General features: G+C 41.9%; 1 protein-coding gene across 4 annotated transcripts in view; it reads right to left on the reverse strand.

Moving 5' to 3' along the window:
• Positions 1–24,443, reverse strand: part of FAXC (failed axon connections homolog, metaxin like GST domain containing) — a 48,371-nt gene extending 23,928 nt beyond the window's left edge. The window contains exons 1-5 of one of the 4 annotated variants that reach the window (XM_084624789.1): positions 24,324–24,443; positions 23,699–23,820; positions 19,324–19,459; positions 10,766–10,962; positions 2,695–2,912 (exon numbers count right to left, since the gene is read on the reverse strand). In XM_084624789.1, coding sequence (XP_084480915.1) covers positions 2,695–2,912; positions 10,766–10,962; positions 19,324–19,459; positions 23,699–23,805 — 658 coding nt within the window. In that variant the 5' untranslated portion in view covers positions 23,806–23,820; positions 24,324–24,443. Of the gene's footprint in view, positions 1–2,694; positions 2,913–10,765; positions 10,963–19,323; positions 19,460–23,698; positions 24,027–24,323 lie in introns of those variants that run through there. The other 3 variants (XM_084624788.1, XM_084624791.1, XM_084624790.1) reach the window with 3 other exon arrangements.
• Positions 24,444–27,387: the final 2,944 nt, after the last annotated feature.

Consider the following 27,387-nt stretch of genomic DNA (forward strand, 5'->3'; position numbering starts at 1 on the left):
ATCTGTAGATGACAAAGATTGGAGGAGTGGTAAATAATGATGAGGACAGGGCAGTCATACAGAGCGACGTGGATCACTTGGGCCCATTCAAACAAAATATGTTTTAATACAGACAAATGAAAAGTTGTATATCTAGGTACTATGGTGACCACCTGTACCACATTAGTCAGGACAGTCCTGAAATACAGAGTTCAAGTCCCGGTCCGAATGACTCCAGGACAATGTTTGTCCCGGATTACCTGTGGTGCTGCTCTGCGGCTGCCCAAAGCTCAGGGGCAGTGCCGGCCTCTTCCTGGAGGGGGAGTTGAGGTGGGCCTTAGCCCCCCTCACCATGAGGCCCTACTAGTTACAAGGAATGATCATAGCTCAGGGCAGGTGAAGGGTCCAGGGCTCCCCAGAGCGGCCTGGGCTCCCTGGGCAGCTCTTACCACAGCCCAGCTCAGGCTTCTGGCCTGGTAAGAGGGCAGGTCCTCAGGGGGAAGAGGAGAAGCAGAGGGTGAGGTCTTGGGGAAGAGGAGGAGCAGGGAGTGGGGCATCAGGGATGAGGAGGAGCAGGGATGTGGCCCCAAAGGGGCGAGGCTCCTGCATGTGTCCAGCTTTTGCCTTTTGAAGGCAAAAAGCAAAAGTGGGACACATGCAGGAGCCTCGCCTACGTACAAGGAATGCGGGCCATACCTACAGAATGGGGTCTGTATCCTGACAGCAGAGTCTCTGAAAAGGATTTATGGGTTAGAATAGCTGGTGTGCTGAAACCACAGCTTACTATGCCAGCCAATATTCTCTCTTTCCTTGTACTTCCTTGTTGGTCAGTTTGTATACATCTGTTGTTTCTTGTCTTATACTTAGATTATAAACTTTTGGGGCAAGAACCATCTTTGTTCTCTGTTTGTACAGAACCTAATACAATAGGGTCCTGTTCCATGACTGGAGCTCCTAGACATGATCATCATCCAAATAATAACAATAATAATAATAATTAATAATAAATAGCATGCACTCCCAATGCGATGGTATGGCAAAAAGGGCTAATGCGATCGTTCGATGTATAAACAGGGGAGCAGTGAGTAGAAGTAGGGACATTGATGAGAATGAAATTGGAATACTGCATACAATTCTAGTGGCCACATTTTTAAAAGAATGTTGTACAATTGTAGAGGGTGCAGAAAAGAGCCATAAAAATGATTTGAGGGCTGCAGAAAATACCAGTGAGAGACTTAAGAAGATCAAAAAGATTGAAAGGTGACTTGATTACACAGCTTAAGTACCTTTACAGGGAGAAAATACCATGTACTAAAGGGCTCAAAAGTCAGAAATTAGGCACCAATTTTTAACAGTGAGGTGGATTAATCACTGGAACAAACTACAAAGGGAAGTGGTGGATTCTTGATGTTTATAAATCAAGACTGGGTACATTTCTGGAAAATATGCTTTAGTCACACACAAATTATTGGGCCCGCTACAGGAGTGAAATTTAGTAGCCTGCAATATACAGGTTAGATTAGATGACTTAATGGTCTCTTCTGGCCTTAAACTCTATGAATTTCACTGTGAATCCCAGAGAAAGAACAATGTAGCTGAAGCTAGCAAAGAGCTGGAAAAGGTGTTATGAAAAACAGAATTAAGAGTGGAGAAAGCATTGTTAACAAATAGAAGATATGCATTTAATAAATTCCTCATACATCAACAATGCTCCAACAGGATTTCATCCTACACAGCTAGACATGAGCTAACTCTGAATCAAGCTTTACCCCTTTAACTTTACCATACATGTATGAAACAGAGGAAAGATTAGAGGACAGTGGAAAAGGATAATATAAAGGAACTAAAATTCGTCTTTTCTAATACAGAGTTTCACTACTGCTCTATCAAGCAGTCAGCTGAACAGTATTTCTTGGGGGCGGGGGTTGGAGAAGGGAGCACAGATGAGTGGAGTAGACTAGCTCTTTTGAAGGAGGAAACCAAAAACTTTTAAAGTGGTCACTAATTTGGTTCAGTTTTGTCACTAAAGGTCCACCTGCTGCAACAAACAAGTCCTACACCATCACTTCTGACAGTACAAACCCATGTCTCACCAGAAGCTCAACCAGTTTGAATGCCAACCAAATAACAGTTATCACTTGTTAGTAAACAGCTCGCTCAGAGTGTTAATGTCAATCAAATTATCCACTCATCAAAACAACTATAATACCTTCAAGTGATTTTCAAACACCAGCTTTACAAATATTTGCTGTTAAAAAGCCCTGGGCCAAATTCTGCCCTCACACACACACATACACACACACACACACAATTCCCAGCAAAGATAAAAGGAGATGAGTGTATGCCTCTGGTGGCAGAATTTGGCAATATACATGTACAATGGCAGCAAGAAAAGAAGTGACATCCCCTTAACTAGGAAGACAGACATGGAATGATAGTGCCATAGTGTTCATATTCTCTCTGTATATATAAAGTCTGCTGCAGTTTCCACGATATGCATCTGATGAAGTGAGCTGTAGCTCACGAAAGCTTATGCTCTAATAAATTGGTTAGTCTCTAAGGTGCCACAAGTACTCCTTTTCTTTAGTGCCATGATAGTCTGTACATAGAGTTTGGAAACAAAATGTAATGTTTAAACAGCCTGGCAGAGAGCATTACCAGTAAATCTAATCATGAAAAAAGTGACTGTGCAGAATATAATGGGTTGTACATTACCCAAGAGGCCTGCTAGTGACCGCATGTCTTTCTCCATCAGCTTGTATATCTCTTCCTCCGAGAAGCGGCCGATGCCATGGCCATACATTTCTCGTTTCACAATTCCTTTTGTTAGGTGGCACAGAATCCACTTCAGCAGGTCACTAAAGGGGCCACTGCACGAAAGCATCTTCTGGGTCTCGTGGAGATTGTCCACCCACTGGCAATAAGCTAATGTCCTAGAATGTGGTGAAAACAAGTTACAACTGTGCAACATATTGACCCCCCCACCACCGCTACAAAGTAGCCCGCAAAAGGGTTTGATGAAGAGCTTGCGTAAATCTTGAGGCCCTGAGGATTATTTGCCTGATAGAAAGTTAGCTCTGTGGTAAAATATACATCTTTCTGTGAATGTGGAATATCAACCAGAATACTAAATGTTGGCCCTCGTTCTGAAACACTTGTTCACACTGCATAGCACTTAGTCATGCAAGTAGTCTCACTGAGATCAGTGAGATTCGAGGAGTAAGTACTACTCAACAGAAATAAGGGTTGCAGATCCAAGCCCTAGATTAGCACAGCAAAGCGTTGTGCAAACCAGATCTGGTGTTAATAAAAGACTGATACACATTAGACAAACTTTTCCTACCTATCCATTCCCTTTGTCTTAAGCTTTATTTTTACTTCGTCTAAGAAGTGACTCTATGCGCTGCTGAAGCCTGCCAAATGAATCATTTTGCTGCAATAATATGATTCTTGTAATAGGTATTTGTTTCAGAGACCTAATAATATGATTCTTGTAATAGGTATTTGTTTCAGAGACCTCCACTCTCCTCTGAAATGTATTAAGGTTTATGGTTTAAACAGAAAAATAATTCATTTAAGAGATTTATGCTTTGTCAGGTTGGTTTTCTTTTGCATTTTATCCTCTTATGAAGTGAAGGTTTACCCTGAATGAGATATATTTTCAAAAGGACTTTGCTGTATTTCAATCTATATGTTTGTTTGGTAGAATGGAGGATGTATTCTTTTAAAAGGAGTCTTCATTATATTTGCTTTGCCAGCCAAAATCTCCCAGTTCTCACTTGAATTGCTGGTCTTTATTACTCTTCCAATGGGTTAAAGAGAAATTTCAATTTTTTGCTGAAGAAGCTTGTGAAAAAAGGAACAATTAATTTGGGAAGTGACAGTCATCGTAAGTAAATATTGAACAGTGAAGCACTCCCATTGAAGGCAATAGGATTATTGTCACCAACTTCAAAGAGAGCAGGAGCAGGGAGTTTAAAAGAGTTATCCATTGGAGGAGGAGGTGGGAAGAGCAGATGCAGCCTCGGGTGTCTGGGAAATGCAGGGTGTTTATGACAATTTGTGCCGGGTATTCCTAGTAATTTCCAAACTGGAAAATATAAAATCAGCTGAAACATTTTTGGTCATTTTGAAAGCTGGTTGATGGAGGCACAACAGCCTAGTGCAGTTAGTCAGAAAAGTTGAAATATCACACAGTGTAGAATACAGTCTACAGATTAACTGTTCCAGTGTACTGGGATTTTCCAACAGAAGCCACCAGAACCCAGTTTTTCCTGTTCTGAACATGACTTCAGTTTATCATTGTACATAGTTCTAAGCCTATGGGATTTCCTCATTGTACATACTGATTAACTAATGCAAGAGAGAGAATGAGCAAAATCCTTTTGGGCACTCCTATACATTTTCTTTCATATCATCACAAATGTCTGCAACCACAGACAGAAGCAGAGTTCAATATTCCCCTGACACGACACCTACTTTCTCACTAGGGTCCATTTCTAATCTCTTTAGGCAACAGCTCACAAATTCTTCACTTTAATGACTCTATTAACATGTGGTAAAAAGTCACCAAGGATATTTCTTGCTAAGAGTAAAAGGAGTATATTTGGCTTAAAAGCCAAGCAAGTTGTAATAAAAGCCTAAAATATACAATACTTTCAAAGCTGAGCACCTAGAAACATTTTCAGTTAATCAAATTAAAATTAATTCTGTGAATTAATATTTATATTTAAGTATTCTGAGAGCTGGTCTACTAAAGGCAAGGCAATTTTTTTAATTTGAAATTGATTTAGGTAAGTCAGTTTTAAAGAAACAAGGTGGGTGATGTCATATCTTTTATTGGGCCAACTTCTGTTGGCAAGAGAGACAAGCATCTGAGCCACACAGAACTCTTCTTGCGGTCTGGGAAAGGTACTAAGAGTGTCAAAGCTAAATACAAGATCAAACAGATAGTTTAGCATCAGTAATTAATACATATTCTAAAGGGACCATCCCAGGTGACCCATTAATACCCTGTAGTCATAGGACAAAAAGGGGAGTTAGTGAGTTATAGACTGTTGAAATGGACCATAAATCCAGTGTCTTTATTGAGACCATGATTTTTAACATCTAGCAAAGATATGAATTTAAGCTCCTAGCCTTGTTTTTTGAAAGTGATCTGCAGGTTTCCTTTCAGGATGAGGACTGAGAAGTCAGATATAGAGTGATCATTCTGTGAAAAGCATTCACCAATAGGTGATATGATGTTTTTGTCTTTTATCATTTTCCTGTGAGTTCATTCGAGAACACAGTGATTGTCTGGTTTCACCCACATAGTTCAGGGGCATTCAGGGCACTGGATGTGGTATACCACATGTTGTGATAAGCATGTGTAGGATCCATGGATCTTGAAAGATGTGTTGTGGGGGCGTGTTGATCATTGTAGTAGTGGAGATATGTCTGCAGATTTTGCAACTGGTATTCTGGCAGGATCTGGTGCCACTTTGAGTTGGTGTGTCCTGGTGTGTGGAGAGCTTGCTTCTGATTATGAGCTGGGAGAGATTGGGGGGTTGTTTGAAGGCCAGAAGAGGGGATTCAAGAAAGATTTCTTTCAGGGTGGGATTCCCATTGAGTATGGGTTGTAGTTTTTGGATGATACCCCATATGGGCTCCAGTGTGGGGTGGTCGGTGACAAGTGAGCTGTAGTTCATGAAAGCTTATGCTCAAATAAATTTGTTAGTCTCTAAGGTGTCACAAGTATTCCTTTTCTTTTAACTAGGTGTGTGTGGTCAAAGGGCGTCTTATTGCTGTACTGAAGCAGGTCCTCTCAGGGTGTTTGGGTAGCCTGATCCATGATGTGATCTACTTCTCTGGTGGAGTGTCCTTGTTTGGTGAAAGCAGTTTTGTGTGTGTTAAAGTGTGTATCCCAGACTTTCTCCTCAGAGCATATTCTGTGGTACCTGAGCGTCTAGCTGTAGATAATAGGATTTCTTGGTGTCTTTTGGGATCGTCACTGGATCTATGAAGGCAGATGTGATGATCCATGGTTTCTTGTATATAGTTGTTTATAAGATTCCATTGCTGAAGCTGATTGTGATGTCCAGGAAGTTGATGCTTGTGTGGGAGTATTCGCAAGAGAGTTTAATGGCTGGGTGGTGGTTGCTGAAGTTGTGGTGTAAATATATGAGGGAGTTTATCATCATAGAATCATAGAATATCAGAGTTGGAAGGGACCTCAGGAGGTCATCTAGTCCAACCCCCTGCTCAAAGCAGGACCAATCCCCAATTTTTGCCCCCAATCCCTAAATGGCCCCCTCACGGATTGAACTCACAACCCTGGGTTTAGCAGGCCAATGCTCAAACCACCGAGCTATCCCTCCCCCCAAGTCATCTGTCCAGAGTCCCTAAAATCTAACCACAATAATGATCAAACCAGCGGACAAAGGGGGTGCCATCATAGTCCTCAACAGTGCTGACTATGTTAACAAGGCCAACTGACAACTTTCTGACACCACCTATTATAAGGAACTCAAAAAAGACCTCTACAACACAATTTACCCATAAATTTAAGGATATCATCAAATCCTTTCCCAAACAAATCCAAGAGAAACTCTACAAACTCATCCCCCACGAACCCAAACCAGGGACCTTCTACATGCTTCCCAAGATACACAAACAAGGAACCCAGGCAGACCCATCCTATGTGGCCACAGCACTCTTACTGAAGGAATATTGGGACTCATAGAAACCATCCTCAACCCACTCACCACACAAAGGGACAGCTTCCTCCAGGACACAACTGACTTCCTCCACAAATTCCACAACATTAACAACCTCCCTCAGCACACCCTCTTTGCCACCATGGATGTCACCTCCCTATACACCAATATCCCTCACAATGACTGGATAGCTGCCTGCTTCAAATAGTTACAAAACAAATGACAACCCTCAGATATCCACCCCAAACACATCGCTAAACTCATCCATTTCATCCTCACCCATAACAATTTTACATTCAACAACAAACACTTTGTCCAAACCATGGGAACAACCATAGGTACTCCCCAATGGGCCACTTGGAGAAGAATTTTGGGACAAATGCACCAATGATATACCTGAGATACATCAATGATATTTCCATCCTCTGGACAAATGACTTAAACTCCCTCATAGATTTCCACCACAACTTCAACACCCAATACCTGTCCATTAAACTCTCACTGGAATTAAATATTTCCCTGAGCCTCACTTACTGGTTGTGGAGCAGTACTGAGAACTGGTTGGTTCAGGAAAGGACAACCACAAAATAAAGATTGCCAATATGGATATTAATCTGGTGAAAGTACAAAGGGGGTGGACCCAGATGATCCATTAAAGACATAATTTTCATGAACAACCTCAGACTTGTGACATTTTGTATGGCTGCTTTGGGGGATCAGATGCCCCAAAACTCAAATTTGGGCCTGCAAAGAAGGTAACTAAACAGCCAACTACCTGATCTGTTCACACAAAGCCATGATTCTGAGCACACAGAAATGTGTGTGCCAACAAATTTAGAGGCTGGGTTAAGGCAACTGCAAATTGGCCCTACGCAGGGTCTTATCATAGAATCATAGAATATCAGAGTTGGAGGGGACCTCAGGAGGTCATCTAGTCCAACCCCCTGCTCAAAGCAGGACCAATCCCCAACTAAATCATCCCAGCCAGGGCTTTGTCAAGCCTGATCAAAGTATATTATTGTTACACAGCTTGATAAACTGATTTATCTGTACTTACTACCAATATCTATTCATTTTATATCTGTAATATTAGAATGGTGAAACTTGCTTAAAGCTGAGCACTAATTCACACTTCATGTTAGCAAACCAGCCTGTTGCACTAAGACGGGCCTCAGCTCACACTGTCGCTCAAGCGGACTATTTCACTGACTCCTAATAGTCCTGTTGGGCCAATCATAAGAACTACCAGGGATCAATAGTGGATGTCCTGAAGACCCAGAAAAGAATCATTAAGGAGAGTCCAGCTTAAGAGAGTACTGGGAGCAATCATACCACTATAGCTCAAGGCCAGTTCCTCCCTCACCCCGCGGCCATGAGTCCCTTTATAAAAGGCCTCTCTGAACTCCAGACCTTTAGGACACACTGTAAGATGATCTATTTCCTCAGGCATTGGGAGAGGGGTGAGTAGTGTCATCAGCTGGTTGTTTATTTGGTTACATGGGTCTAGACTGTTATACACTGGCTTTAAGTATTTGTGTGATCTGTGTATTTTTGAAAACTTACTAGTGCCTCAGATAGGCACTCCTGTACAAATCTTCAGACATAAATTAAATAATAATCCATTGAATACGAATGGTCCCGGGAACTAGCATATCTGAAACAAAGACATAGGTAATTACCTTAGTCTCAATACATAAGTCAGTAATGGGAGCAGGCAGAGAGGGTCACCAGAAGTGGCTAGCTTGAAGCGCCCCCTTACTGTCAGAAACTAATTGAGAACTTATGCAAAGCAAGAGGTGGGTGTTCTCAAAGGTGAAGTAGGGGGGTGGCTCCTTAGCATGTAGAAAGTAGGAGACCATTAGGGACAGGTCCTCAGATGGTGTACATCACTGGTGCTCGATGGAGCTATGATAGCTTGCACCAGGTGAGGATCTGATCCTTCAATTTTGTCTAGTTTAGGCAAATAGTTGAGATCATTCTGGGTAAACAAACACATTCCTAACATGTGTTAACCAACCCCAACCTAATCTCAACCTCTCTTCCTAATCTAGACTACCGCTTAAAAAGCAGCAAGGAGACAGACTCCATTTTGAAGAGACAAAAGACTTCTCCTGTAGACCCAGCAGGAACCATGACGTCTATATTGGTAATTCATAGCTAAAATTTCTGAATGCCATGAGTAATAGTCCTTTCTTTTCCCTTAATTAGAAACCTTTGCAAGACCCCCAGAGAACAGACTGTGTAAAGAAGCTAATGTATAAATTCCTAGTTTCTGACTGTTTTCTCTGCTGCGCCATAACTTGAAAGTAACTTTTGTTTCATCTAATCTGGATTGACATTGACTATTCCAGCAGGGGACATATCAACCGAGTGAGACCATTTTTGAAGGCCACTTTAAATCTGACCTCAGCCTAGAAGACAGGTGGTAGATCTCTGTTCAAATCTCTCTCATCAGGTGAAGGTGGGACTTGAACCAGGGGTCTCCCACATCTCCCACTGAGCTAAAAGTTGTGAGAGAGGTCCTCCTCCTTCCCCAGCTTCTTGTGGAAATGCTGTAGGTGCTTAACTGCAAATAGCGCTCCCAGATGTGAATCTCTAGTAGATATACACGCTTCCCTATAACCTAGAGTTAGGCGCCTATCTTGGTGAGAGAGAAGAGGCCTAACATACACCCCTCTCATCAGCATCTCCTAGTGGCTAATTTAGGTGGCTCCCTGCCTAGCCTGCTAGCTTTTGGGAATCACAGTCTAAGGTGCCTATCTCTCCCCATTCAGTGTCTTGGAGTCTAGGCACCTAACTTAGGCTTTGTGATTTGCAGTGTGTTCCTGTGATTTTCTAAGCATCTAAATGTTCGGCATTGGGACGCTCAGTATCACAACACCTACGTATGTTGGTGAACCTTGGCCCAAGTGCCTTCAACTGCCATTGAAGTCAATAGTTCAGATCTTGAGAAGCATCAACTATGCGCAACGCCCAATGAAGACACCTGGAGTTCCAGGTGCTCAGCAGCTCCTCTCAGCAGTTGGCCCAGTAGGAGTGGAACACCTCAGCAGGAGGCACTCAGCCCCAGGAAGGATGGGGCCTTTTTTTTTTTTTAAGAAAGAATAAGGCATCACAAAATGTACTTTGCTCCTTTATTTGACAAGCGCAGTTTAACTGTAATTATTTATGACAAGGCTCCCCAAAATGCGAATAGGTGTTCTGGCATACATATTTTAATGCAATGAAGTCATAATGGGAACCCTCACTGTACTTTTAAGGGCCTTACTCAACCAGTAGTCTCACTGATGTCACAAGCAGCATCCTACATGAGTCAGGGTTGCTGTGTCTAGTCCTAAATCTTTGCTGGTGAGTGGGCAGACTCTCATTTTTGTGAGTGAGAGTGTAACAATTAGCAATAGGAGATTTAGTAAGGTTCTATCCCATATTATGGTTTATGGGCTTTTAAATGACTTCAGGTCATTCTACTACCAGACAGACACAGAGAGAAATCCTTTGAGTTGAACGTTAGACCTTGCTTCGCTCAGCCAACAATACTGCATCCCATTACTGATAGTGGAAGAATAACAACAAAATTCTATTAAATGAAGAGGACTGTGCAAATATATGTATAGTTTTCAGTTAGTTCAAAATATTGCATTCCTGTCACCTATTAATCCCAAAAGCTGGATTTTTTTCTCTCCCTTTTGGCAATCACAAATTTATTAAACAGTCTCAAATTCAGCCTATTATTAACCAGCCCAATCCTGTAGTTATTTCTCATGTGCCACTGAAGGGGTACATGTGAAAGGACTGCAGTATTAGCCTGTGATTGCTCCTTTTTATAAACTTGCAGGTGGGCAAAAGGCCCGATTCTGAACTTCATTTGCAATGGTTTTACACCCTCCAGTGGTGTTTACGCCTGATTCACACTGGCACAAGTAAGAACAGAAAGAGACACCAATTCTCCAAGAGTGAAAAGAATTGTGGAATTGACAGCTCGGTTCTGAGTTATTTGAAAGACAAAGCAAGCATTCATTTCCAGATAAAACGTGCAGCGGCAGGTTTGATAAGATCAGAACAGAACTAGCTTTACCATGCAAGCTTACCAATAGAAGTGCTCCTCCACCATTTTTGTCACTGCTCTGGAAACAGCTCTTTCATGTGGACCAAGGTTTTTATTTAAATTCACTCCGAGTTTCTCTTCCAAAAAGTCAATAATGAACTCAGTGCCAGATACTTTTTTGCGATTGTATTCAATCCAGGGCATTTTCCCTTGAGGGGAAAGTTTTCCATCAAAATAGTTCTAAGAAAAGAAGCAAGTAAACAAAAACAAAAAAACAAACACACAAAAAACACCCTTCAGCTTCTGTTTGATCAGTATAAAGTTTTTTTTAAAAGGTGCCAATACCCGAAGCATAAAATCAATATCCTCCATAAATAGCTATCAAACTAGAGCGACAACCTTACTCTAAATGGAAATGCAAAAACCTATTTCCAGCGTAAGTAATCCCTAGCCAAAAGAATGTACCCATCATTGTTTTTGTTTTGTTTTTTAATGCAAAGCAATGGGACCAGTCCTGAAAGGTGTTATGTGCCTTTGATGCCTTCTATAGTGTGTTTTAATGTTAATTATTTAATTAAAGTCCAGTGGGGATAGAAGCACTCAGAACTCCACAGGGTCAGGCCCAATATTCTGGACAATTTTGCATCATAGACAAAATAACAATAATATTTGGTACTTATTCACAGTAGCATTCTTCATCTTAAAAGCACCTTACGAACCCTAACTAATAAAAACAAGGAGGAGTCTGGTGGCACCTTAAAAACTAACAGATTTATTTGGGCATAAGCTTTCTTTTACCCACGAAATCTTATGCCCAAATAAATCTGTTAGCCTTTAAGGTGCCACCGGACTCCTTGTTGTTTTTGTGGGTACAGACTAACACGGCTACCCCTCTGATACCTTACTAACTAAATGTCTCAGTAGCCCTGAAAGGCAAATGTGGCTAATCTGCACACCCACTAATCTATACCAAAAGTGGATACAGTGGGAACAAGAAGGACCTAGACTCAACCTCAAGCTCAGATGAGGAAACCCCAATGGCATGTACTCCTGCCTTCTTTCAGGCCTTCAACAAGCTGCCAGGCCCAAGCGATGGAATGATATGTCACTCCCTCATTGGAGTGGGAAAGTATGTCTTTGCCTATGATCCTGGCATTTCCTGGTCTGCGAACCTCAGTCATCTGCAGCCAAAGTTCCTGCAATCAGATCCACAAGAACATCACCTGTGTGGAGTCCCATTAAAGCTAGCAGGTCTCTGCATCTAAGTATTTATCCCCATTTTACAGATGGGGAAGCTGAAGCAGAGAGATCAAGCAGGGAATGAGTCAGGAGTAAAACGCAGGAATTCCTGGTTTCCAGTCATGTGATTAGATCATTAGACCATAACTCTCTTTAATTACAACTCTGCTTATTCCTAAAAGCACAGGTATGAGCTGCTGTATTCCTGTTCTTTTATTTTTTATTTATTTAAAAAGACACTCAACAATGTTAACTATTCTTGTGATTTTACAGCAAGTCTCGTGATAGTTGGTGTTCTTCTTAAAGACCCAGCTCCTGGAGTCTTGTTATTACATACAAATCTCAGTTTCCGTTTAAAGATAGAGTAAGTTTCTAGCCTTCATGTCTGTGGTGAAAAGCTCAAAAATGTGAACCCTAAAGGCTCAAAATGAGAAGCCAAATAAAAAAACTCAAATTTATTATTTTTTAAAATGTTATGATTTTAGGCCAACTATTTTGGATGCGTGACTCGTGATTTTTGAAGGTTTGGAGTTGGCAATACAATGTCAACCTGTTTAGGCCTCAAAAATTTAAATTCCAGAAATCCATTAAGGTGGAAGATAGACAAACACATAGCACACTGTGTGGCAATGGAGATTCAGCAGGAGATCCTCGTTAGATGGCACTTCACCCTGGCTATATTTAATAATATGGATGTCTGATACATTATAAATACATGTTCTTTCTCAGACACATCTTCCTTCTGGATCAAATTAGAAGAAATATTGGGGAACATTGTTGGGAACAGTGTCTTCTGGCTCTAGTGACTCTTGGATTTCTGCCCATACACAGATATCCTGATATGAGAATAAAATGATATGATTTGTCATGACTTGTATCTAGAAATGAATGAATAAGGGAATGGAAATCATCTGTCTAATGTATGAGTGAGGAGAAAAGATGGACGGTGTTCTGGCTCATAGCAAAAGACTACAGAAACAGATGACTTGAAACTTAAAGGAGAATACCAACTCTTCCATGCTCTTTAGTCCAGGCTCTTCCCTTATGAAAAAAGGCCTACAGAATTTAAAATAAACTGGTAACCTTTCTATAGATTTTTTTAAATCATCCTATAAAATTTAATAGTCCTTCTATACATTGATTAAAAAAACCTATAGAAAGAATCTCATTCTTATTATATTCTATAGGATTTTAAAATAGTTTCTCTAGGACCCTATTAAGTAGATATACAGTATTGTTGGTTTAATCTCAGTTAAACTCCATAGGATTGTTCCATTAGAGTTTTTTCCCCTTATGCCAAAATATTTATAATTTTGGTCATTTGCTGTTAGCTTTTATAAAATATATTTGCATAATTTTCTTTATTGCAATAGTTTAAATCAATATACCTTGCATTAATAAAAATTAAGACGATTTTATGTAATATGTGTGTGAGTGCATTTGTGTGTAAAGAATTACGTTAACACAACATTACGTTTACACATTTTAAACTTAGGAAATGCAAAAGTTAAGATCCTAGAAACAAAGTTGACAAGCGTATTACACAGGTAAAATCTGCTGAATCTTAGGCTTTCTAGGGTTTGCTTTTTTAATGTTTCCTTGCAATATGATTAAGCAAGCAAAATGGAATATAAGACTTCTATTCATTATCCTGTGATATTTTAAGATGCCCTCCATCCCTGGGCAAAATCTCTTACACTACATTGTACTGTGTCTGAAGCGGATATCTTTCGGCCCAAAACCTTTATATCTTTAAAGCTGCTACTAAATGTCATCAAATATTTACCAAACTCTCACTTAAGAACCAGTCCAGCTGCAAAGAACAGTGAGTGGCCTTGGTATTGGTACATAAAAACAAATAAATCCGCCCTAGTACGTTAACTTTAACTGTAATCTACAAAGCAATTGTCACAAGAGCCCATAGGAAGCTCATTTTAGGTAGATGGAATTTACAGACTGAATTGCACAAGACATTTTGGGGCCCTTTTATAGTGATAACCAGGAAGAATTAAGCCTAATAGTTCCAATTACTACAGTTTGTGTTGTGCCCCTTTGTATCTATTTTTAAACTATTTCTTAATAAATATATAAATATAACATTTCTGTTGCCTTTATACTTTGTCAGACTGTAAAAAAATCCATATATTTCAAAAATTCTATTTTACAGAAAACCCCTGAACCCAAAACTGGTTCCTTCAAACCAGACTCTACAGAGAACATCATCAAAGTTCAACACCTGGCATAAAAACCTTTTGCTACATTGTAACATTCACAGACATCAACAAAGCAATCAGGCCAGATCAAGATGGCTTGGGAAGAGAAAGCAATCTGTGGCAATGTTTAGGATAGGAGGACTGGCAAAGCAAAGCAAAGCTTATATTCAACAGCAAACACATCTGATCAAAATAGCATGGTGACTTGTTGGCAGTGGTCCATAAAAAAGGATAAGGCATTCTAGCAACAAGTGAATTTCTTGATGGTTCAGAAGTCAAGCAGGCTCAGAAATGTCCTTGCCACATTGAGTGGCCTGAAAGGTGCCACAGTGCTGACGGAAGACAAAGGAAGGGTAGAAATGAGAGGCACATTCTCCTTTAAAGGTCTATACACTCGTAGGGCACAGGCAGCACCGGCTGCCAACATATACTAAATGCAAGAAATGCTAGCAAAACTGATGTGTAAATGTCACCTTCTGCTTCTCTGTGATATTTATATCTGGAGGGAGGGGAAGAAACACTGGATAAATTCACCAGATAATCACTCTCCAGTGACCATTAAAATTTGTGCTGCAGGGAACGGCAAAGGATGCAGTTCAAAACTGTGCTGTCTGCTATTGTCCAGCTAACAGGAGTTTCTAAGAAGTTCTAAGGGTTCCTCAGTAGCTTAATTTCATCTTTTTTTAATCCTCCTTTTCTCTGAGGGTGTGTCTACACTTGGAGCTGGAGGTGTGATTCATAGCTTCAGGAGACATACCCACGCTAGCTCTGATCCAGCTAGTGGACTACAGTGTAGCTACAGAGGTGCAAGCAACAGGAGGGGCTAGCTCTCCTGAATACAAACCTACCATCTGAGAAGGGTATGTACTTGGGCAGCTCGTCTCTCCCAGCTCATCTCTCTTCATGCTGCTGCAGCGACACTCTATTTTTAGCACTCTAGTTTGATCAGAGCTAGCGCGGGTTTTTATGAATATGGTGCATGCCTCTCTGCGTTTTTCTATGATGGGTACTTGGCCATGGAGTTAGATAAAAAAGGGTTGTTAGAGGAACCAAGAAGGGAAGGTAAAACAATGACACAGATAGGAGATCTAGAGGAAACAATGGAAAAAGCTGTTTATTAGGGAATACCTCCACCAGGTAGCCTGAGAACAGTTTATTCTTCCCAAGGCTAAATCTAGGATCAGAAGGAGAATACCAAATATTAAAGGATCCTGGGCCTAGAAAAGAGCTGGGGTGAGTGGCCAGACACTGCCCAAGAAGTGTCAGTGAGAGCTGGCAAGGAAAGAGAGCAAGCCTGCTGTGAGCAATCGGTTTCTCCCAGCCAGAGATGGGGATTAGCTGGACTGAGGGAAATTTACAAAAGTTGGCAAGAAAAGACTAAGACATAAGTAAGAACGAGGCATACAGGCCTTTTATTTTTTGTACCCTTTGCTGTACGTGCTTTCTACCTTTGGGGAAAGGAATAAATACAGCTTTGTTTTGAAGATGCTGATTCTGAGTCACTTTAATCAACTTGCTGGTCACGGGTCCCCAGAAAGAAAAGGCTGGCAGGTGCCAATGCAGTTGGGCCTGTTGGATTAGCACTGTGGGGAAAAGCGGCCTACCGCCCATAGATTCCATCTAGCAGTGGTTGGACTACATGGTTCCACCAGAGTGAGGTGCCGGGAGGCAGGCCTGTCACCCACTGGGTACACTCAAAAGGTACTAGAAGGCATCTAAGGCACATTTGCCCTGTAACTATGACAAACCATGTCAGGAGACAGCCATGGTCTAACTGGGTCCCTCCAGCACTGCTGGTTTTACAATGTTTATGGGATCAGAAAAGAGCAGTGCTTTAATTTACACTGGGAAAGGGGGCCTCTAAAACCTGCGGGGCTGGAAACTTCCTTTCCTTGTAAATAAAAGCTTAGAATTGGGGGGGGGGGGCGCAGAGAGAGACAAAAATCTCTAAATCTTCAAACCCCATAGAATTTTGTATACCTGCAGTCAGATTTCTATTGTCTCAGCCAATGAGATTTTTGGACAGCTCCCTTCGACTACATTTATAAGGAAGCTGCCCCAAGCAGCATCTTGTGAAATACAAGGAAGGTATCAGAAGGGCAGCCATGTTCGTCTGGATCTGTAAAAGCGGCAAAGAGACCTGCGGCACCTTATGGACTAACAGACATATTGGAGCATAAGCTTTCGTGGGTGAATACTCACCCACGAAAGCTTCCAATACATCTGTTAGTCTATAAGGTGCCACAGGACTCCTTGCCTCAAGGAAGGCAGGTGCCTCCAGGGCCAGCAGCAAAAAGTTCTGTCTTTGTCCCTTCCTGTCAACAGTTTAACTGGGATAAATTCTGCCTTTAAACCCCATGCAGCCCCATAGACTTCAACCCCAGGGACTGAACATTAAGCAATTTGGGTGTCATGGTAGAAAATTTCTCCTCCTGATTAAACTTTTTAAAAGTTTATAAAGACTTCAACTAGGTTTCCAAGTGACCTGCAGCCCCTACATCAACATCTCTTCCAGAAGGCCCAGAGACACAATGCACAGGGGAGATTTAGGGTATGTTTACACAGCAATTAAACACCCACAGCTGGCCCAGGTCTGCTGACTTGGACTTACAGGGCTCAGGCTGCAGGGATGTAAGATTGTGGTGTAGAGGTTTGGGCTCAGGCTGGAGCTCAAGTTCTGGGATCTGCAAGGGGGGATGGTCCCAGAACCTGGGCTCCAGCCCACGCCCAAATGTCTCCAATGCAATTTGACAGCCCCGCGAGCCCAAGTCAGCTGACATGGGCCAGCCGTGGATGTTGAATTGCTGTGGAGACATGTCCTAAGAGTGCATGATGTACTCAACTGACCTGACTGGAGAACACCAAGTAAAGACTGCTGACATGCTTCTGTGCGGGGCTGAGACAAGCACAGCCTTACGCACACTTGACGTACCAAGTGGTGGTAGGAAAGTAAACATGATCATGCAAAGTCTCTGTATGGCCAGAGGATAAAGGACTGTGCCACATGCTTCCTTCCAACTGCATGTAAACATCCAGAGTAAGGACAGTGCAAAATAAAGCTGGTTGAGGGTGCTCTAAAGTCCATGTGTTGGAAACAACACTGGCAGACCCTGGGCAGAGGGCAACCCAGCACAGCCTCCTGCCAAAAAGGAAGACTCTTAGAGTCGCACGTGTGTGGTTGTCGCTGACGATGGGCAGTTGCAAAAATGCCTGTGCTCAGTACACGGATGATGCACTCCACATGGGTCAGGATTCAGTGCCAGGGCACAACAGCTATTCGGATCTACACACCAGCTGTGTGGAAGGCAGGTGCGCCAGTTCCACTCTGAACCAGCCCATTTGGTAGTGCCCCTGTCAGTGGTCATTATCAGCATCCATCACACACTGCGGCCAGGACCACGGATGCTTCCTGCCTGCTAGACATACCTCCTATGGCATAGAGGGCCCCAATACGTTCATTCCTAAAATAAGATGTCCAGGGGGTGTGCGTGTGTGTATCCCATACATGGTAAGTAACATTCCTTTAAAAATTGCAGAACCATGGGCTAAGCTGCTTTTATATTGCAATTTTGTCAGCCTCACCTGCCTTCTGCCCACTACTCCACCTTCACTAGAGCTATTTTAATCATTCCAAACCTGCTTAACCAACCAATTGCAAAGAAAAGACACCCCGCCAAAAATATGTTTGTCCCTGCAAACAGCAATTTCACCCCCAAATTACAATTCAGCCTCAAATTGGTCGGAGATGTCGGAGGGGCTTTTGCCCATGCTGCACCTGTGATATGTTTAAAGTTCACTATCTTGTGAGCTGTGCCAGCTGGACCTGGGAGGCGTCTATCCTTGGGAAGCCAGGAATTTCCTCCTTTCCAGTACAATACTGTGCTTGGTTCTAGTGCTGGAAAATCACAAGATAATGGACATTAAAACCAGACGTGACTTTTTTAAAAACTATTTTAGATACTCTTAAAGGGTTCTAAGGTATATCAGTTATTGTTTTTCTTTACCTCAGATGTCCATACACGTGGATTCATAGCTGTAAAGCAGGCTAGTTTTATTGGGAGTGGATACAAACAACAATAAAAAGTAAAAATACTCTAAATAACTTTTCTAAAAAAAAAAATCCCTGCCAGCTACATGGCAAAAACAAAATACTTTTCATAACAGTGTGATATAAAAGTGTTACTGGAACCCATCTGAGATGACCACACAACTTACTCATGGCTCTACTACTTGTGAATAATGTAGTCATCCCAAAACATGTGCCAATAAAACAAACATTTATACCACATTGTACCATCATGTATTCTTATATTATTAAGCATTCGTATAGTCCATCTTAAATTTACACAGTGCATTACACACGCAGAAAAAAGATATGTTCTCTGCCTCAGAGAGCTGAGAAACATATATATGATAAAATGTAAAACAGCTCTGTTAAAATTGCAACAATGGGGTGTGAACTTATCCAGAGGTCTGGTGGCTAGATCTTGACTCTAACAGATGGGAAAATCAGAATAAATTTCCCAGTCTCCTGTCTCTCAGTCTCTGGTTTACTTTGGGATTCATTCCCTGGAGAAAGACAGTGCCTCAACAGCAACCCATCCACTATTAAGAAAGGGTATTCATGGGCTCTGCAAGCCCAGTCCTCCTCAGCCAGGAGGGCAGTGTCTGCAATGAAAGGCCAAATGAGGGATTTGTCACTATTCTACTAGGAGAGCATAGAAGAGACACCCTCAAAGACAAGAAAAAAAAATGCAACAGCTTAAATTTGATCTATTAACATAGCAAACCTGGTAGGCTAAATAAAACTAAACAACATTGAATTTTAGAGCAAACCAGTCCATTATGTAGCATTATATGAATGCTGAAGCACTCCAAAAGTTCATTTCCCCCAAAATTAAATTTTCAATTGCCATCAAGCAATGAAATCTGGAATAGTGCTTGAATGTTTAGACCAACCAGCTTCTGTTAGGCCTACCTTGAAGATCACAGACCAAAACTTCACTATTGTGATAAGTGTGTATCTAGTTAGCTATATGTGTACACATATACTTCTCTTGGATAAGATAGGTATTTCCCTTGCATACTTAGCATTGTGTGTTTCTATAGTTAACCATAATGTAAAGGGAAACAGTACACTCAAGTTTACCTGGTAGGGTAAATCAGCCATCCTTAAATAAGTTTCCATTTTCAAACAAAAAGGAGATAAACTGGGAACACCATTGTTAGGCCTTGAAAATTGATGCAGTATAATAGCATCTTTGGAATCAACCTCTTGCTCTTTCCTGTCAAAAACAAAACAGAATTAAAAGAAACCCAGACTGCAGCATGTGCCATATATCAATATATTAAGTGCACGAAGGAGCGAGAATGGCTGAGGCAAAACATTTTGTCCTCTCTTTAATGGGTTATTGTAATTTTTTATTCATCGAGTCTGAAATCACTAAAAAGCACTTACATTGCAGGAGCAGAATTCAGACAGGAAGCTTAGTTAATTCTATGTTGGAGAGACCCAAAAATCTTGCAAACCTTTGGTAATAAGCCCAGGCTCATAGACTAAAATAAATAAGCAAGCAAGCCTGAATCTCCCCTGCCTTGTGCCTCATGTAGTCACTTAGGGCTTGTCTTATAGGCGCCGACTCCATGGGTACTGCAGGGCTGGAGCATCCACAGGGAAAAATTAGCAGGTGCTCCGCACCCACTGGCAACCAAACTCCCCCCGCCCCCGCCCCCACCTCCCCTGAGCGTGCCGTGTCCCTGCTCCTCCCCCTCCCAGCACTTCCCACCCGCCGCCTAACAGCTGTTTGGTGGCATTTAGGACTTTCCGGGAGGGAGGAGGAGGAGGCGGTAAAGATGAGGGGTAGGGGTGGGGACTTGGGGGAATGGGGAGGAATTGGGGCTGGGCGAGGGTGATGCAGGGGTGGGCATGGGAGGGCCCAGGAGGTCGACCAACCACAGAGCAGAGGGGAAGTCGGCGCCTATGCCTTGTCTACATGGTGCCTTAGTCCACACTAGCTGAGGTGTGATTTTTAATGTGCACTAGCATGTTGCACACTATCTGGCCGGTGTGAACCTGGCTCATATTAAAAGTTCCCTTGTTCTTGGTACCATATTGCTGTTTGAAATGGGACTACATTAACATACACTGGGGAACTTTTAGTGCATATCAGTAGGGTTCATACGAGCCAGTTAGTGTGCAGAACACTAGTATGCACTAAAATTGACACCCAAGCTCATGTGGACTAAGGCAGGAGTTCTCAACCTTTTTTCACTTGCGAACCCCTAAAAAATTTCAAATGGAGGTGAAGACCCCTTTGGAAATTTCGAATAGAGGTGCAGGCCCCTTTGGAAATCTATTGTCTGTATATATAGTTGAATTCTGTTTTCAGTCTATGTCTTTCACGGAGCACTTAGACAAAGTGAGTGTAAAATGCTCCGACTTTGCTGTGGTAGTGTTTTTCAGCCACACTGCACAGTTATAAATGACAACACAAGGGGTGAGGCAATGGAAAATCAGGCCCTGCAAATCTACTTCCTTCAATTAAGGGCCCTAAAGAACAAAGAGACTCTCTTGAAGAACATGAGCAACTCAAGCATAGTTTCAGCTCTCCGATCCCCACTTCCAGACTCAGAAATGCCATTCACTTCCACTGTCTGTAAACTTGTCATTATCTTTGGCCTTGTTCTCTGTTCTTTGTATCACCTCCCATTGTACGTGTCCATTGTCACCTCTCCACTTGGCTGCCCAAATACACCACTGCCTTGACTCCACCCTGCCAAAGCCTTCATCCCTTCTCGCCTCAACTATTTTAACTCTCATCTCTATGGCCTCTCAAGATCCCTATCATCCTAACTCCAGAATATCCAAGAGACTGCTGCTTGCCTTCTCCCATGTACAAAGACTCACGGCCACATCACCTCTGCTGTCAAACAACTCCAATGGCTATTCATTCATTTCAGGATCCAGTTCAAAATGTCCCATTCATGGTTCTCAAAGCCCACCTGGACTTGCTCCAATCTACCTCCTGGACTTGGGACCAAACTTTTGCTCTCAATTACAGTGAGGTAAATCAAGAGGATTCCAAAGGATTTACACTAGTGTAACTGAGAGTAGAATTTGACCCAAACTCCATGAGATCCATTCAGGTCAATGTAGCTGTACAGGTATAAAACTGCAGCAAGTCAAAGGAGTAAGAAGAAGGCCCGTTGGCTCTTACGCACCCTCCTGCACCTCTGGCACTTGTCTAGCACTGGCCTCTTATCTGGGCCTTCGCACAAGTTTGCAACTGTTAGTGTAAGTGCCTTCTGCTCTGATGCTTCTACCATCTCAAACAGTGTTTCAGTATCCATCCACCTCATGCAGTCTTCATCTCTGTTGATATCTTATCTCCAAACATATCTGTTCTTCTTTGCCCAGGCCCAGGCCTCTCTTACAGGAACTGCCTTTGGTTATTGAGTTTAAGGGAGATTTTCATAGGCACATATGTCAAAGGGAGTGAGATGCTTACTGGCTCTTTATGCCTTTGGAAACCACCCCCTTTATGACTCCAGGTCTTACTTGAATCATCACACACTATCTTGATACAATACATCGTGTTGAATAGTTTCAGTCTGTGAAGCATTTGGGATATATTGTCCATGAAAGATTCTGTACAGAATAGGGTTGCACTGCACATCACAGAGAGCAGCCCATGCAGTTTTGGTTAGCATGATGATGATGATTTTAACCTCTCAAAAATGAGCTCTGAACTGCCAGAGATGATGTTAGCTTGCTTTGCTTTTAAAATCCGGCCACTAGCCATTGCAATTTGACTGCCAAATTTGACACATTTTAAAATGTCTGATTTTAAATCATTTAATACATTTATAGCATCCCATTATATACTAATATTGAAACATTCATACACAGATTTAAGATTGCTAGGAGCCTGCGGAGGTGGCACGTGTTTGCTGAGCCTGTAAATCACATCTGCACATTCCTCCAGAAAATTTAATATCTTTTACAATATGGCTACATGAAGTAATTTCATTCTGTAAATCTCTCCTAAGGATAGAGGCAAGATAATCTATGACATTTCAATTATAAAAACATCTCTGAATTCAAGTATTTTCCAAGAATTATGTTTATACTGGTATTTATTGTAAGCTGAATGAAAATAAGTGCATAAAATATATAAGGCAAGTATATCTCTCAGTGCTAGTGTTATTAAAAGGTTATCAATGGCAACATTATCTTTGTTTACCTTATGTTGTGCATGGCAGCCCATTAGTACAGGGCTACTTTGATCCTTTATTTCTCTGTAAATGTACCCAGAAATAACTTCTGTATTTTGCCATTGTTTATATTACACAATCAGCTGTCTTATGCAATGATCGTAGAAACCGTTTAGGACCCAATTATGCAGTCCTCACTGAAATCAATGAGCGACTTAGCTGAGTAAGAAGTGCAGGTTTGGGCCCATAGTAATCTGAAGTTCATCTCCATTCCATTTTCATAATGTTAGTCTCCACCAGACTTCTATGGTATACTTATATAAAATGCCCTGAGATTGTTCTCACTGAGTTCTTTAAAACAGCGTACTAGTAATATATCACCTCTGTTGTGGATATTATATTTCCAGGTACATCCCTGGGAAATCAGTAGTTAAAGCCACCATTTTCTGAGATGATTTACTATCCTTGTAAACAAGCTGCAGCACCATATGCAACTGTTCACTTCAGATCTCAGTCTATGACAAACATACTCCTGTGTCTATTCCTGCTCTCACGCTCCCTATTACTCACACCATTATGAAGCTAGAGATCATAACCAGGCACAATACTGCACTGAAAACAATTGTGGCTTCTTCTTATTTTCAAGAGCTCTTGCATAACCAGTTGCTGCTGCATCATTTTAAATATGCATTTTCATATCAGATTTTTGAGCAACCCCAAAATAGCACTGACCAGTGTGTTCAATTTGACACTGAGGTTTATTTTGCAGAGTTGTCTTATTTAAACATACTGGTCATTTGGGCGGAGGTGGGTTATTACCTGAAGATTTATTAAACAATGTTTTTTGCAAAGCATCTAAAATGGCAAGATCTAAGAGTAAGATGGGTCCATGATGAAGATTGCTCTTGTTTTAAAGCCCACTGGTTTAATCCTGAGCCCCTGTCCTTAAAACACAGGCCAGACAAGTTAGATGTTTCCAGATAAGGCTAAATCCATCCCAGAAAAGAGCCCTATGGTTGATCCCCCTAGTACCAATGACACTTGGGTTTTAAGAACGATGTATCTACTGGTGCGACATTAATCCTTACAGAGGTGAAGCTCTGAAATGCCTAATAAACAAAAACAATTACAAAAGACTCCCGATTTCTGCCTTGCTCCTTGTTATTGTGTCAGTTTCTCAAGGGGTGAAGGTCGAGTACCATGCATTCCCATCAGGTCAGTACTGTCTTATTATTTCCTACTCCCATTGCAGCATCTATTCCAAATCCTCCCTGCTGCAGCCTGCCCCAGGCTCGCTCTCTCTCTCTCACCTAATTGCCAGGAGTTCATGGAGCAGATACGCCGCGGCAGCGAGCAGGGCTCCCCCAGTCAAATACAGGGTTTTCTTCCACCACGAATCCGAACCCAGCCCTGCCATGATCCCACCGTAATCCTGCAAAGGGAAAGCGATGATGTCCCCATAAAAGGAGAAGTGCTCTTCGGCTCCTGCACACCAGCCGAGGGTGAGGCTCTGATTCCGGCTCAGCGCAACCACACAGGACCTGGAGGGGGCAAAGCCAACACCCCAGTGCATGCTGCGCGTTGCCTGCGGCTCCCTTTCCCCCCGCCGCTCGCCGGGGCAGTCCGCATGGGCAAGGGCCGCTCAGCTGAGCAGCGGGCCAGGAGGGGATGGAGCAGCGGTGCTGGGTCTCCGTGGTGCTCGCTGCAGCAGCCGCCTCCTTCTGCAGCTGCCTCTCGCCTTTGTCTCTTCGCATCGAGGAGGCTGGGTGATGTCATTGCTCCTGGGAGCACCAAAATACCGGGGCAGTAAAAATCACACCCCTCTCTCCTGTCCCCTGCCTGTCCGCCCCCCACAGACAGCCTCTTCCGGAGAGCTGCCCTGCTCTCCCCATCAGCGCGGGCTAGGGAAGGTCACAGGAAAAGGACAAAACTCACCTAGAGCTCAAGGGACATGCTGGCATGTGCTGCTAGCCGGAGGGGGAGGATCCAGAGTAATGGCTGGATTGGAAAGATTTACTCTCCAGGGGGAGGAAGCAGCTTTCTGCTCTGATAGCTAATTCCCCCCCCCCCCAAGCTATAATTATATTGCACAGTTAGCCTGGACCAGGTCACGTGCTTAGGCTTTAGCTTGAGAAAATGGAAATCAACCATTGTTGTGTGTTTTATCTGGTAAACAAACCTGACTGCAATCTACCCTCTTTGGGGTTGTATTAAAACGGCAGTAAAGACCTGCCAGTTGCACCCTACCCTTGCAATGTGCATTGGATCAGGTAGCAAGGCTAGGGGGGTTGGGGTTTTTTAAGTGTTAAATACCTCCCACTAGGTGTGCTAGATGAGCATCTAGCATGATTGCACCTCTTGCCATGTATGAAGAACCATGTCATTTATAAACATATAGCAGGGAATTCTGAATGACCAGCTGTGCCATTCTGCAGACTTAAAGGAATGACCTATTTTGCAGGTGCAGCTGTGGATAAATCGGTGCATAGTAGGAATACATGCAGATTTTATGGATGCTGTTTAGACAAGGGTTTCTAAAACTCTAGGGTGAAATCCTGGACCCATTGAAATCACTGCACGTTGCACATCTAGTCTTTCATTGCTGTTAGACTTGCTCCCACTTGGTAAAGCAACCCCCATCCTTTCATGTATTTATACCTGCTCCTGTATTTTCACTCCATGCATCCGATGAAGTGGGTTCTAAGCCACGAAAGCTTATGCCCAAATAAATTTGTTAGTTTCTAAGGTGCCACAAGGACTGCTCGTTATTATTGCTGTTTAAGTCCATCATTTAAAACATCAATGGTTATACAACACAGTCACAGAGTTTAAGGCCAGAGAGGACCACCACATCTAGTCTGGCCTCCTGAGCTCTGAAGTGAGCCCTCCCCGCTATTATCACAAGCAACCCCCACCATGCAATTACACTCATACATTTGTCCAGCTCTCAGTTAAAAGTAATTAAGTTTTTTGCCCCTCCCCCTCCTATTGGGAGGCTGTTCCAAAACCTCACCTCTCTGATAGTTAGAAACCTTCTAATTTTTAGCCTGAATTTTTTCATGGCCAGTTTATATCCACTTGGTCTTGTGCTGACATTGTCCTTAGGCTTAAATAGCTCTTTACCATCCCTAGTATTAACTCCCCCTAACGTATTTATAAAGAGCAATCATATCCCTTTTCAGCCTTCTTTTTGCTAGACTAAACAAACAAAGCTCTGCCAGTCTCCTCTCATAAGATAGGCCCTTCTTTCCCCCATCATCCTAGTAGCTCTTCTCTGTACCCGTTCCAGTTTCAATTAATCTTTCTTGAACACAGGTGAGCAAAATTGTATGCAGTATTTCAGATGAGGTCTTTACCAGTGCCTTGTACAATGGCATTATTACTTCTCTCTCTCTCTACTGGAAATACCTCTAATACATCCTAGGATCGCATTTGCCTTTTTTTCCACAACTACATCACATTGGTGGCTCATACTCATCCTGTGATCAGCGTAGACACCCAGTTCTCTCTCCTGCTCTGTCACTTCCAAATGATGGTTCCCCAGCTGGCAGCAGAAATTCTTATTATTAGACCCTAAGTAAATGACTGCATTTTGTACAATTGAATTTCATTTAATTTCTGTCACTCCCATCTTCAAGGTCACTCAAATCTTCCTATATAATGTTCTGATCCTCCTCTGTATTGACAATGCCTCCCAACTTTGTATCATCAGGCAATTTCATTAGTACACTCCTACTTTTGGTACCAAGGTCATTAATAAAAATATTGAATAAGATTGGTCCTAAGACCAATCCCTGAGGAAATCCACTAGTAATCTCCTTCCAGTCTGATAATTCACCTTTCAGCACAACCCGTTGCCTTCTCTCCTTTAACCAATTCCTTTACAATGCTTGTCCTGACCCTCGTCTTCCCCAATTTAACTAATAACTTCCCATGTGGTACTGTGTCAGATGATATACTGAAATCCAAATACATTAGATCTACCGCACTTCCCTTATCTAAAAAATCAGTTATTTTCTAAAAGAATGTTTCTTAGTATTTGGTTGCTTTCCACTTCCTCCACAGAGGAGTTGGGACCCAAGCCTCTACTATTCAACTCCAGCTGGTCACAAGATACCATACCATAATATTGTGGCACCTGGATTTATTAAAAAAAAAACACTTATGATCAATTTAGAGTATGCCAGTTCTAATGCTTCTGTCACTTAGAGTATTGCACATGGTAACTAAGAAACATGATTTTAAAAGGCCAAAGGGTACAAAAATAGTCTCAATATAATTTTAAAACTAAAAAGTGTTCTTGAATAACTCTTTTCTGCAATATGATACAAAAAATACAAGGTACCATAAGGTGGTATAGAGATTTTACTGTAACTCATTCGGGATGAACTGTACAGATCTCCTGTAACTTTAAACTAGGGCTGTCAAGTGATTAAAAAAAATTATCGTAATTAATTGCGCAATTAATCTCACTGTTAAACAATAATAGAATACCATTTATTTAAATATTTTTGGATGTTTTCTACATTTTTAAATATATTGATTTCGATTACAACATAGAATACAAAGTGTAGAGTGCTCACTTTATATTTACTTTGATTACAAGTATTTGCACTGTAAAAAAACCAAAAGAAATAGTATTTTTCAGTTCACCTAATACAAGTACTGTAGTGCAATCTCTATCATGCAAGTTGAATTCACAAATGTAGAATTATGTACAAAAAACGCTGCATTCAAAAATAAAACAATGTAAAATTTTAGACCCTGCAAGTCCACTCAGACCTACTTCTTGTTCAGCCAATCACTCAGACAAACAAGTTTGTTTACATTTGCAGGAGATAATACTGCCTGCTTCTTGTTTACAATGTCACCTGAAAGTGAGAACAGACATTCTCACGGCACTGTTGTAGCCAGCGTTGCAAGATATTTATGTGCCAGATGCGCTAAAGATTCATATGTCCCTTCATGCTTCAACCACCATTCCAGGGGACCCACATCC

The sequence above is a fragment of the Lepidochelys olivacea genome (assembly GCF_965140295.1).
Source record: "Lepidochelys olivacea isolate rLepOli2 genome assembly, chromosome: 3".
In the NCBI taxonomy this organism is placed as follows: domain Eukaryota; kingdom Metazoa; phylum Chordata; order Testudines; family Cheloniidae; genus Lepidochelys; species Lepidochelys olivacea.